Source organism: Chelonoidis abingdonii, chromosome 1, assembly GCF_003597395.2.
Source record: "Chelonoidis abingdonii isolate Lonesome George chromosome 1, CheloAbing_2.0, whole genome shotgun sequence".
Lineage (NCBI taxonomy): Eukaryota > Metazoa > Chordata > Testudines > Testudinidae > Chelonoidis > Chelonoidis abingdonii.
This window is the reverse complement of record NC_133769.1, coordinates 137,537,123-137,551,498: the sequence shown is the minus strand read 5'-3', so window position 1 is coordinate 137,551,498 and position 14,376 is coordinate 137,537,123. Positions and strand designations below refer to the sequence as shown.

Below are 14,376 nucleotides of genomic sequence, written 5' to 3'. Positions count from 1 at the left end.
ATAGTGAGATGATAATAAAAGCAACACTAATTGGTTTTCTAAACACCCATAGAGCATTTAAGATATATTTTTTGAGTATTACCAACAAATTTAATGCATTATGTACATCAGGTTTGGATGGTGCTGCATGACAGAATAAGAAATGAGTATATAAAGACAGAATTGGTGCTTCTAAAGTATACAGCTGGTCCTAGGAAAGATTTATTTTTTGAGGTACATTAAGATTTTGTAACTGGTCAATGAAGCCTTGATCCTGCACAGACTTGCGTACAGACATAATTATATGCATGTGAGTAGTCTCATTGACTTCAAATGGATTATTCACAGATGTAAAGTTGAGCATATGCATAAGACTTTCTTGGACCAGTACATGGAAATAGAAACATAAATCCTATCATGATACTTGGAAATGCTGGTCAATGAATTAAATTCTGCCAGAATTAAACTACTTATTTAGGTGAACTTATTTTATGATTGATGTACCATTTGATTTTTTTTTTCTCCATGGTGGGTTGTACAGTATCATGTTTTCAAATTTATTCTGAAATTCCACATTGATTCTACATGTGGTTCATTTTTAAGCACAAGAAAGGCAATTTTACATTTGAATTCTAGATTCTGGTTTATTCCATTATTAGGTTTCTTATGCCTTCCTCTAAGCATCTGGTACTGTCCACTGTAGGGGAAGTGAATACTAAATTAGATGAAACTCGTCTCTGATCCATTACAGCAACTACTTATTTATTTTCAAAAACCTCTGATGCAGAAAAGAGAGAGTGCACATCTCCTCACTCAAACTTTTGATTTTGATGGTTTTTGAAAGGTTCTGTTGGTTGAGGGGCTTCAGCATTGGAAAAGGATATTGAGATCCATTTAGTATTAGGAGCTATAAGAGCAGTGAAAGTGCTACATGATATTCTGAACTCCTGAGAAAAGTCTAGCACAGGGTGACCAAAATCTCAGTTTGTTAGGAAGCATAAATGTTGGGTAGCCCATGTACTAACTATAGTAAATTTTATCTAGTATATTTTTTAAGTGAGTCTCCTTTGAAGTGTAAAACATTAAGGACAACTTTTTTGAAAACCATTAAATTTAAGAGCCAAATTCTACACCAGTCCAGTGTATATCCTAGGAAAATAGGATTCTACCGGGTTAAGTGAACAACTAATTTGGGCCTAAATGTTTTGTTTCATTGGTATGTTGTGTCAATCATTCCATCTCTTAGGATCTATATTTATATTTTGGGGAGGCATGCGGGCAGCAGTTCATCCTGTGTCCACTGAAAAGCATTTCAGTAATTCATTTACATTGCTGTGACAGTTGGTGAGCTTAGCAGGAGCACAGCTGATGAACTTGAAAGTATCTGCAGTTGAACTTAGCCAAAAAGCCCTCTGTGAAACAGATATTTGTAGCGTTTAAAACTTTTAAGGAACTTGCAGAGCAGTATTTCCTTATCTCTCTTCCTTGTTCAAAGGAAGAAATGTCAGGACAAAGAATTCACATGAGGACTTGACCTGGTGGCAATTGAATTGGGATGCTGTGGATGAGAGAACCAACGGTACTAGAATATTAATCTGTCCTGCTGGAACACAAATCACAGCTCTGTTTCCCTCCCCTCTGAAATTCTGAATCAATATTGGAGAACAGACAATCCTAAAGTCCCTCCCAGTTTATTTCAGTTTGTTTAAAGCCCCACAATGTTATTAAAAGGGACACTGGCAACCAGTTTTGAAGTTCTGTAGCATATGACCAAGAATTAATATGATTAACACACGCACATTAGTAATTAGATCATACATGAAACAGAGATTTGAGGCTGTTGGGGTTTTTAAAGCTGTAATCTCCTACATCTCAGTTAAATGATTTTCACTTTACAGATTCTGGTTAATACGGTATTCTTCCTGTAATCTTCTCCCAAGTTATAAGATGCTGGGCACAACTGTTAGCAGCACCACCTGCTGAGCAGCTTGAGCCATAGCGTGGACTTGGCTATGGTAGGCAAAAAATAAGCCTACTACTTCTTGTCTCGAGAAGCCTTCTAGAAACTATTAAAAGGAAGGAGTGTATTGTTTTGCTTTTATAAGGCAAAACATATTTAGCCTGTCACAGTCCAGGAAACTTGATTATGCACTTGTAAACAACTCAATGCAAAAATGGCTTAGTAAAAAAAAGCAAGGCTGCAGTCAAGATCACTAAAATGTAGGAAATGCAAACATTAAAGGTACTAGAGCAATATTAATTCTGCTGTGTTCCTCTTCCTATATTTATCATATATATTTAATGACATAAACAATAACTAACTTCGATACTCATTTTGACAAGAAAACCAGGAGTATAACACACTGTTACAACTCAGATGAGTTAATATTGTTAGAACCTTTCTATCTTCATTTGCTGATTTTTGTGAATTTTAAACAGTGCAGCCAACAGAGCTTGCAAGCTTTTTTTGCTCTGGAGTTACTGGGCTAGCTGTGCCAGGTTCATGATGGAGCTTGTAAGCTCTTTGAACTAATTCGTTCCATAACCCACAGAGGTTGAGGGATGGGGGGAGAGTTTGGCAGGTAGTTGTGTGGTTGAGGTTTTGTGGATGGCTTTGGCAGCTGTGGTGAGAGTTTGGATTAGGACTGTTGTCCTAGAATGAAAGGATTTGACAGTTGAAGAAGTCAGTAGGTGTGGATGAATGTTTCTGGGCCACCCAAATGAAAGGAGCAGAATCCCTTGGCTTCTCTGATGTATGTAGGACCAGATGTACAGTTCAGTCCTGCATTTCCTGAAGGATGGTGAGAAGTGTAGTAAGAATTCATCCTGTGATACCTGTGGTAAAGGCATGACTTCTCTGTGAAACATTGTTACGTTTCTACCAACTGTTCTACATGTTACCCTTTGTGCAGAGATGGGTGATAAGAGAGTGCATTTATTGAAGTAATGAGTATTTCATTGATTCTTAAGCATTTAAGTGCACAACATTCTTTTGCATTCTTTCCCCATTTTATATTTTATGATTCTCTAACAAGTTTTTGGAACGGTGCATATACTTTTTAGAGACATTTTTCTCGTGCTTGAACAATGGCTATAGAAATATCACATCATCTCTGCTGGTTTATATGTATTTTGTAGTGGTTAACGTCATTACTTCAATAATTACTTAGTCACATTAATTTAACCCTTAACTCTAGTAGTGTCTGAGCCCATTAGAATTAACTTGTCAATTTGAAAGATTCGCATTGCAGACTAAAAGTAATAGTGTTATGTCACTTAAAACCATTGTAACTGTGTGAAAAGTCTATTTTGGAAGGAGTTGATGTGAATTTTAGGTATTTAACTGAAGTCTGTATCAGGTTTTGTTTGTTTGTTTTTTTTGTTATAGCCACAAGTAATGAAAGCTTAAAAAAAAAAAATCTGAAACTCCCTTGGACTTAAATGGGACTTCTGGATGTCCAGAATACTGAATTCAGCTAAAGCAGAAGAAAAAGATGATTACATTACATGACACAGAAGCATTTTTTGATGGCTAACATTAGATAAATCAGTATTTGCAGTGTAACATATCTTTGACATGTCATTAAACACTTTTGTTTTTTGTTACAGATTTCTACTGGTGCTGATTTGTTTAATTTTCAGTGTACTCTCTACTATAGAACATTATTCAGAATTTGCCACGGGGACCCTTTTCTGGATGGTAAGTGTACTCTTTTTTTGTAAAATATAATTGTTTATTTTGGTGACAAAATGATTGTTTGTTCTTTTTGTAAGCTGAAGAACAAGGAAAGGAAATAGAGAAATCTATTGGCAGTCCATTAGCAAGACAAGGGAATTTAAAATACTTGCTGCTGCTTTTTATGGAAAAGTAATATAGAACCTAAGGATGAAATAAATTTATTTAGAAATTATTCTATAAATCTACAGAAACTGAGTATTCATAGTGTAGCAGTGTTCATTTTTAAAATATTTTTTAAGTCCAGAAAAAACAAGGATGATCATCTAGTCTGACTTGCATAACCTCAAGCACAAAATTTCACCTAGTAATTCCTGTTTTAAGCCCATAACTTTTGAGCTAAAACATATCAAGATATGCAATGTTTAATGAGATATCCTACCTCCAAGAAAATACTACTTATTACATACTTTTTTGCACCTGAAAATGCAAATTGCTAAATAATTATGATCTTCAGAAATATTTGAGTCTCAGTGGTAAGCTGTCCTTTTCAGATTTTAGGCCAAATAAATTTTGTGCCAGGATTTATAACTGTTACTAATCTACTAATGTCTCAGGCTTTTCTTGGGGAACTTATCAAGCAGCATACTTAGTATTTTGCAAAAGGGTATTGTTATATTCATTACTTATCTACAGAGTCCTTGGTCTCACTGTTGTCACTGTCAATAGGGGATAACAGTCTTGCTGTGGTGAGGAACATCTGTCCATTTCGAATTGGACTGAAGTCACTACCTCATTTCACAATGGTCACTGAACGACACTCAGATGGTAATAGTGTTCAGTTACTACCAGTCCTAGGTTAGCTTTGAATTACTGATATTCAGATGAGAGGTTACCAAACACCAAACCATACAGCACCCCTTAGTTTTATAAACACAAGGTGACTAGCATGTGCACAGCAATTACTGCAAAAAGTTGTTACAATATGTATGATTTTGAACAATGTTATTTTTGAAGCTGGTGGGAAGTAAAATGGGGGAAAATGTGTGTATGGGCATTCCAGAGAATGCCCCTTATCACATCACCTAAAGAAAAGTTAATATGGGACTGTTTGATGAAGCAGCCTTTACTGAAGTGATGTGAATTGCACCATGATAATACATAACATCTAAATCAGTGATTTTCAACCTGTGGTCCACAGGTTCCTGGGGGTCTGCAGACTATGCCTAATGTTTCCAAAGGGATATGTATCTTCATTTGAAAATGTTTAGAGGTCTGCAAATGAAGAAAAAAGTTGAAAATCACTGGTGTAAATTTATAGCAACTGAGATCATAGAATCACAGAATATCAGGGGTGGAAGGGACCTCAGGAGGTCATCTAGTCCAACCCCTGCTCAAAGCAGGACCAATCCCCGACTAAATCATCCCAGCCAGGGCTTTGTCAAGCCTGGCCTTAAAAACCCCTAAGGATGGAGATTCCACCACCTCCCTAGGTAACCTATTCCAGTGTGTCACCACCCTCCTAGTGAAATAGTTTTTCCTAATATCCAACCTAGATCTGCTGAGCTCAGTGTGTAAAAACACAACAGCTATTTTGAGTTTTTTTTTAAATGGTAATTTCCTAATGTGATGGATTTTTGCTTTACAGCTGGCTTGAGAATCAAAGCTAGGTACTCATTTACTTCACTGGAGCTTAAACTTCATTAGTGCATGCAGCCTTCACATGTGATTGACTAAAACCATCATTAGGATCGCAGTTATTTTTAAGCATTTGTCTAATGATAATGCCGTAGCAAATGTTGCTTGGCTTTACTCAGAGTCAAACAAAGTGCAGTTTTGTTGGTCATGTGCAAGCCTCTAAAACCCTTATAAATAGATATTGTAATGGTAAGTTATATTGAGTCAGAACCTGATATAGTAATACTGAGCGATAGTCAGCGTTGACCTCTGTTCTTATACTGGTTACGTGTGTGTGTGTGTGTGTGTGTATGTATATATAATATTTTTAGTGAATTTAGTGGTTGTTGAAAAACTGCCAGATTAACATTCCTAGCGACTTCAAGTCCTGTGGGTTCCCCCCCACCACCAAATGGGTACAGCCTGGGCAGTGACTGTACTAAGACAGTCTCTACATCAGTCTGTCAAAGTGTTGCAACCTTGAGCTGAAAGGTCCATCTTTCGGGACATGAGTTGAATCCTTAGCTTCCCTGCTTAATTCACCTGACAAAAAGGCTAGTTGTGGTATTGGCTATTTATATGGCTACTTGTGCAGAAGGGTAGCAGATCGCTGTCTTTCTAAAGATGAGACCGCATACTGTAGCTAACACTGGAGAAGATTCATTTAACTGTAACTTGTGGAAGGTTGTGTTGTGCTCTACATTGACAGTGAGCTAAATGATGATAGAGCATGCTTTTGATGCCTTCCTGTTCAAGGTCTGCTTGTAGTTCTACTGACATAGATTACAACTTAGTAAGGGCTAACTTCAAAGTTGTAACACTTAACATTTCCAAGTTGGTGACACCTGACAATGGGAATTCTATACAACACACATTCAGACCTTCCATTTGAGGGGTTAAGATGATGGCCGAAATTCAACATCTTTATTCTTAATGGAATTTTACCAGGGACAAATTTGGCCGATTATGCGTAGCACATAGTGCTTATGCATTAATGGATACTAACATTATCCCTGCCTTTCTGAAGCTTATAAAAAGAATAGTAAAAACCCATTAGGCTATAAAACTCATCATTCTGTTCTCTTGATGTGTGAAATCCATTGGCAATAAAGCAATTTATATGCATGTGTCAAGGGGAGAATACAATACTACTACAACTTTTAAAAGGAAAGTTTTTGTGAAGAGGGGTCTAAAGAGGCATCTGAGAGGCACTAAAATTGTCAGAGGTTTCAAATAAAAGCAGCTGAAACAATTTTAACCAGGTTCTGGGGGAAATAATGTTCCTGTGCTTATGACACTTGTGTCAAATTGCTCTTAAAGCAAGTCTTCAAAGTTGAATGTAAAGTTATATCCTCAAAGATGATGGGGATATATCAGAAAAAAATACTGCTGAGTTTTAAATCATTTCATCACTCAACTTGATTGGCACGGCTCAGAGAATGTAGTAATAGCTCTACTTGTGGTGTTTGTTTGGGCTTGGAGTGAATTTCTGCTCTCTGGCAGTCAGGAAAAGACAGGCACATGCCATAACTTTCAATCTGATTAACAATGTATTAACTTCACTTCTGTGGTTTTGGGGCTGGTGAGATTGCTTGTCTTGAGCTTCCATTTGCTGCTAGCGGAGAGAGATGTGCCCTCTCTTTTAAAAGGAGCTCTTTTCGAAACAACACATATGATGCATATTTATGTCACTTAGCTGTTATGAGCTTGTTGCCAGCTCCTCTGCTTGATGAGATAATTTAGTTTGTGGTCATGCTTTGCAAGATAAATTGTAGGACATTAGCTGTTGATTCTTTGCCCTACTCTGGCTATTTAGCAAGCCAGAACACAAGGGCAGTGACATCAGAACAATTTAATGTTCTTGGTGAACAAAAAAGGTATGTAGAATTCATGGGTGGATTTCAAAAAGAGTGAAAGGATCAGTTTTTTTTTTAGATATGTATCCAGTTGCTTGTCCAAATTCTCTGGACCTCTTGAGCCTAAGAAATCAGGCTGGAAAACTCACAGGAGCAGTGTTTTTGGTGTGATTTCTATTTAATGCTTGTTTTGGGTCAGGCCTGGTACACTAAACTCAATTTTGGGTGGCTTAGATACCTTCAATAGTGGTCTTATCAAAAATATAGAAGCACATTTGTCTACAAAAATGTAAAACAGGTGAGAGAAACAAAGCTAATTTTTTTTCAACTCTGTGTAATGGTTTGGTTTGGCTTAGTTTTATGTTATGGATGAATGATTTATTTGAGGGATGGGTGGGGGAAGTGGAAAAGAGGGGGTTTGCGCTTATCTGATCTCATTGGCCCATCTCTAACAGACACAAAGATTCATTCACCTTTGTCTATCAAGGAGACTAGTCACAATATGGCTGGCTTCAATTTGATTTGTACAGAAGCACCTGGAAAACTGAAATAGTATAGTTCCAGATTTATCTCTTAAATTTGATTCACCAGATGACTTATGCCCACAGGGTATTTAGGCTGCTAGGTAAGAGATTGAAGTCCAGGACCTCTATGGTAGCATTCTCTGAAATGCTTCCAGCTCCATGCGCAGGGCCAGTTAGAAAGGCAGAACTGTAGGGATGAGGGGTTTAGATTTATTAGGAATTGGGGAAACCTTTGGGAAAGGAAGAGCCCATACAGGAAGGATGGGCTCCACCTAAACTAAAATGGAACCAGATTGCTGGCACTTACAATTAAAAAGGTCATAGAGCAGTTTTTAAACTAAGGGTTGGGGAAAGCCGACAGGCGCAGAGGAGCATGTGGTTCGAACAGAGACATCTGTTAGGGAAGGATTTATTAATGGAGATTCTCTGTGTCCTAGTAAGGAGGAGAGGATAAAGATGATAAAATACAGGTAATATCTGATGAGAAACTGTCAAATGAAATGAAGTCCCATTCAGTTACGTAATGTAATGGCGGACACCAAAAATCCAATCCTGTTCTTGAAAAACGCAAATTTTATTAGAAACAAAAGGCAAGAAAATACATCTGGAACTTAGGCTTTTGCTAGATTTTAAAAGAGCAATTCCAAAAATTAAGCACCCAAAATAGCTTTCTTGGGGGTTCATCTTAAAAAGTGACAAGCAAACAAAAGCATCTGGGTGTTAGCACAGAGGAGATCCACAAGCCTTAAAAAATAAACAGAAATAAACCTAATTGCATCTTCCTAAACATGTCCTGTTCAGTGATTTTTTTCTAGGTATGGAGGATGAATTTTTATACCTGGTTTAAGCCTGACACAGCATTCTCCGGAGAACAACAGGCGCAAAGAGTTTTTTTTTCCCATTTGTAAAAGTTCTAGCCCTCCCATTGGCTCTTTTGATCGAGTGCCCACTCCTTTTCTTTTACCTGTGGACTTGTTAACCCTTTACAGGTAAAGGTGTCCCTAGCTTCTGTTTGCCTGAAGCTGGGAATGGGTGACAGGGGATGGATCATTTGATTACCTGTTCTGTTCTGTTCTCTCCTCTCTGGGGCACCTGCCATTGGCCACTGTTGGAAGACAGGATACTGGGCTAGATGGACCTTAGATCTATCTCAGTATGGCCATTTTTACGTTCATGGGGATCAGATATGTTAAGGAAGAAGGCATCATTTTTACATTGTGACTTTTCTGGGTAGAGTCACTTTTGTAATGAATACTTTTCACTTGAGATATTGCTGTACCAAGGATTCCAAATATTCTATTATACTTACAGGTCTATAGACCTAAACCACTTGCTGACTTTCAAAAGCACCCTGCTTTGGTCCAATAATGTTCCTGTTGAGGTCAATAGGAATTTTACCATAGACGTCACTAACAGCAGAGATGAGCCAACAGGTGAATGCTTTTGAAAATCCCACTCTTGAATATAGGATATATAGGAATATATAAGAGAATGGACAATCAGGGTGAGTTGGGAAGATGAGAGAAGAATAGGTCTCTAGAAATAAGCGCAGTAGTTCCTATTTCTGGTTGGTTTGTCTTGCTTTTGTTGTGTCCCTGAGTTGATGATATTTTCATTATAAATCAACTTCTGTCTTCATTATGACAGTTACAGTGCACCACAGCAGGATGATGACACGTACAGCAATGTAAAAAGTGCAAGATTGCTAATGTAATGCAATATGGTAACGTCTCAGAACATTGTCCCTTTGGCTATACTCTGGCTACACTTTGCCCTGCATGTCCTCAGGCCCTACAAGTATTTATAGTTAGAGATGGGTCTGAACCAAACACCTCATATCCCCTCAGACCTCAGGCTTTGGGAAAGTTCATCTCTGAATCCAAACTTTGTGGTTGAGACTGACCTCAGGTGCTGCTAGGAATGGCCACTGAGTCATTCTTATATTAGCAGAACTGTCTCATAAAAATCTGAGAGTAACATAGATCTCAAATGTTTAATAGTTCCATGCTGGAAAATGGTAAGTGATGGGGTTTCCTGCTTTGCTTCTGTTCATCTCTTTAGTTAATCACCTGGCTGGAGAAAACCTGAAATAAAGTCTTTTGAAAATTTGAGCGCAGCTAATGAAACACGGAGAATAAGGATAATAATTCATAGTCTCAAGTCAGACACACTCTTCCCTGTATGGACCTTGGTTCTCTAGTCTTTGCCCTGTCCTCTGCTCTTGGACTTTGTAGGCTAGCCCTCTTCCTGCAAGTGCTCCTAATGCCTCCTCCCTCTTCCTCTCCTGGTAGCTATGCAAGATGGGTACCACTGTCTCTTTAGTGCTGCTGCCAAGAGGGGATGGGGAGCACTGGGAAAACCTATCCTTCAAAAGCCAGAAGGAGAACCTCACCTCTAACCAAAAAGGGGCATGGGAAAACTGATGATGGATTGACGCAAAAGTAAAGGGAAAGCTTCCCCTTGCCTACAGAACCAAGTGTAAGGTCCCTGGCCTCAGATTCAAGGTTCTGTCTCTTCTTGCACTTGTATCATCATATCCCACCTTACCCCAAATGAATTACCACAGCTAGTTATGCTAGTCTTATTAGTCCTTTTCCTGCTCTTCTTTTCATCCCTTCATGATGCCTCCTATGGCTGGGATAATTTCTTTGTCCATTTCCTTCTGTTAATTCAGATCTCTTCCACTTCTTGCATGAGGTTCATGAATACTAACCCCTGACAGCATTATGCCTTCACGGTGAGAAAAAGTGTTCTAAATGATTACTATTATTTTAATGTCACTCACTCACTGTGTGCGTGTGCACATTTTTTTAAAATTAAAAACTCTTCAGGGTTTGGCCTTTGACTTACCTTATTCTCCAAGCATGCTGTTGGCACCTAACAAAAAATAAGAGAGAAGCATTAGGAGTGTCTGGGTAAATGCTGGGGTAGGGAAGGAACGACGTGAATGCTAGGGGAGGATGATAATGAATGAGTATGTGAGGGTTAAATGTGGACAGAGAAATTGAGCTGGAGGTGAGAACACTGAGCATCTCACAAGGTAAGTCTGTTAGAGTAGAAACGGTAGTTTGTCTCCAGAGGATGTTTACAATAATGTGAATTATTAAAACAAACACAGAGAAGCAAGTGTGGTGGAAAGGTTTTATGGCTTATCTCAAGCTAGGATGCCTATAACAAAAGAAATTTTTGACTGCTAGTCAGACACTGGCAGTATGACCTTCTGTATATTGCCTAGCAAACATGTGTCAGTACTGTTCTGGACAGACAACCTATAGGGATGAAAGCATATGTAAGGGTATGTCTATACTGCAATCAAAGGTGTGACTGCAGCTCAGGTAGGCATACCCACACTAGCGTTAATTTAGATAGCTCACTAAAAATATAATGAGGATGCAGCAGCAAGAGCTTAAGTGTTGGCTGTACAAACCTGCCCAGAATGATGTGTGTACATATGCGTGTTCCTAGTCCACACCACTTCTTCAAAACTGCTGTTTTTAGTGAGATTGCTAAATTAAAGCTAGTGCAGGTATGTTTATATGAGCTGCACATCACACTTACATCTGCAGTGTATACACACCCTAAGTATCTGTAGAGGTAATTCTTTGATATGGATACTAGTCTCATTGGGCTTTGGATGCAGACCAACAAATTCTCTTCACTTCTTTGGAAAAAAAACCTTTATTGGGGAGGCTGGAATACACGTCTGAATTTTGGAACTGGTCTAATGTCCACATTAATTTTACTTAACATTTTAATAAACACAGACATTTTTATCCCACTTTAAGTATTTTTATTTTTTTGATTAGTGGTTCTACTGGCACTTGCCATATAAAAATAATTATATCACAGGGTTCACCTGCTTTCCCCTTTCTTATAACCCACACCAAATGCAAGTGGGAGAATGGCTATTATGGAATTTCCCATAGTTGATTCTAGACCTCCTTATTATTACTACTGTTTATTTGAACTCTTTTTCCAAATATTTATTACAGATGCTCTTTTAAATCTCGTGTGACTGAGACTAGAAGGAGCTTTTACTTCTCACCTGGTATACAAATGTAATGCTGACAGACCCCGGTCATTGGTGGGTGAGATCGGACCTAGGATCTCTGGAGCTTAGTGCATGAGCCTCTACCACATGAGCTAAAACCCAACTGGCACTTAGCAGACTCATTTTCTCTATCTTTAAGTGGTCTTGGTGCCACTAGATGGGACAGAACACCACACCCAGAAGGTGTGTGGGTTACACAAGCAGGGAGGGGTGAAGTGGGCTGGTCAGTCTGTCTGTCTCTTCCCCTTCTCCCACCCATCCACTTACCCAGTGAAGCAGAAATCTGCTTTTTTATCAACAAAGATATAATGCGATCTTCTGTTTATTGTGATGGGTGTCTGGGATGGACCACACTGAGAGTGCCACACTCAGAGCCATAGGCACTGACTTTCTTCTTTCTGGGTGGGTGCGCTGCCCCTGAGGCCATGCCCCACTGTACCCCTTTCCTGAGGCCCTGGCCCTGGCCCCACTCCGGCTCTTCCCACCCTTGCACTGCCCCCACCCCACCTCTTCCTGCCCCTGCTCCACACCCTTCCCCCAGTGCCTCCCACCCATTGCCAAACAGCTGATCAGCAGGTGGCTGATGGGTGCTGACCACCCATAATTTTTTTTCCATGGGTGCTCCAGCCCCAGAGCACCCACAGAGTTGGCACCTATGCTCAGACTGCAAGAAACAGGGCCGACAATCCCCCAAAACTCGTTTATTCTATAATTAGCTTCACCAAACCAGTATCAAAGGGCTTCCACAGCATCACACTGGTTAACCAGAAGCCAAACACAATCCTCTTTAGGCATCTCAGCCCTTGATTCCCATCCAGACAAACAGATCTAAGATAGTGAGAGTTTACATATGGTGAATGGGGTTTTCAGTGGGGTTGTACTAATCTCAAAGCATCAGACACTTATCCCCAGGTCAAGACGTAGATATATCTCAAATCTTAGCCAAATAGTACGTTGCTAGCCAATCCTTAGTAAACTAACTAAGAATTTATTAATAAAAGAAAAGAAGTGGCTAAAAGATTCACATACACACAAGTGTTTTTCAGTGTTCATAGATCAGGATCCTAGCAGTGATGGAATAGACTGCTGGCTTGGAAAATTCTCTCTGATAACTTCCAAAAGATTGGAAGATTCTCAGTCCATAGTTAGATACTCCTTTTAGTTGTAAATCTACAGCCAGGGAAGTGGAGCAGAAATAAGACAAAATGAAGATGTCTCAGGGGGTGTTTTATATCATGTCATGTGCATGGAAAGCAACTGTCCCAAACAAAGCCCACAGACCCTGTATATGGAAAGTTACTGACCCAAAATGAAGTCAAAGTTCGTATGTCCACATCACATGCCCTTATATGTTTTGCTGAATCACCGGGGTGGTCATTGGCCCTTCGTTGTCTGAGGCATCCTTTGGAAGAGCTGTCTGGATGGGATGAGTGTCTTCAATGGCCCATTGTGTGATTTGTGTCCTTAATGGGCCATCAACACATAGCTGTCTAACCCTGATGTAAATCTATCTGGGGAGTGTCACCGAGGCATATAATACATGTTTGAGAGACAAATCATAGCCAGTATTCATAACTTTAGCTACAAAGATGATATATGGATTTAACCAGGTTAATCATACTTGGCAGATTGTAACTTTTCCATTAACACCTTACATGATAGACTTTATGCAAGATTTGTTGCAATTGTATAACGGTGGTAATATCAATGATATAAATGGTCATCTTCAATCATAGAGCATCACTACTATGTTTTAGTGCAATTTGGTGTTGTCCATTTTCCTTATTGCCACCTAATTCTAGCCTAATCCTAGTTAGTTCCAGCATGAACATGCTTTCTACAAAGTTTTTATTATAAAGTTTTTGTTTTTTAGAGTTCATAATTTGTTTTTAACGTGGAGACTCCGTGTATTTAAAATAATTTCCCATTTTAGTGCTCCAGTAATGTCCTCATGCTTTTCTTCTATATCTGGCCTGGTGATAGATAATTAAAAATACAGATAATTTCCTCTTCAAAAAGAATTATCATGGTTTTTACTTTTGTAGTAAACTTTCCTTTGGTAAATAATTAGGAAGTCTCACTACATTTGCTGTTTTTAAAAAAATGTATATCCAATTTTGTATACCCTGTCTGCCATTGCACTTGATTTCTACCGTGGGTCAGCTCTAAGTTTTCATTATCCAATGTTTCCCAAAGTTCCATCCAGTTTCTCCTGTAAAAATAAAGAAATTCTGCTAAACTTTTCTCCTGTTTTATCAGATTTCATTGTGAAAGTTTGACTATAGTTTCTTCCCCTACTGAAATGTTGCTTGCTGAGCTGTTTCACCTTGCTTTTAATGATCACTTAGGTATGTCTCCAATTTTTTTATCTCCTAGAACTCGAAGGGACCTTGAAAGGTCATTGAGTCCAGCCCCCTGCCTTCACTAGGAGGACCAAGTACTGATTTTTGCCCCAGGTTCCTAACTGGCACCCTCAAGGACTGGACTCACAGCCCTGGGTTTAGCAGGCCAATGCTCAAACCACTGAGCTATCCCTCCCCTACCTACTTGTAATAGGTACCTCTTTTCTAAATTCTGTGATTCTTTAAAAAATCTGATTTACTCTAGTAATTC

General features: G+C 38.9%; 1 protein-coding gene across 1 annotated transcript in view; it reads left to right on the top strand.

Moving 5' to 3' along the window:
• LOC116826925 (potassium voltage-gated channel subfamily KQT member 1-like) overlaps positions 1–14,376 on the top strand; it is a 773,346-nt gene that overhangs the window by 48,212 nt on the left and 710,758 nt on the right. The window contains exon 2 of the mRNA XM_075070630.1: positions 3,589–3,679. Coding sequence (XP_074926731.1) covers positions 3,589–3,679 — 91 coding nt within the window. The remainder of the gene's footprint in view (positions 1–3,588; positions 3,680–14,376) is intronic.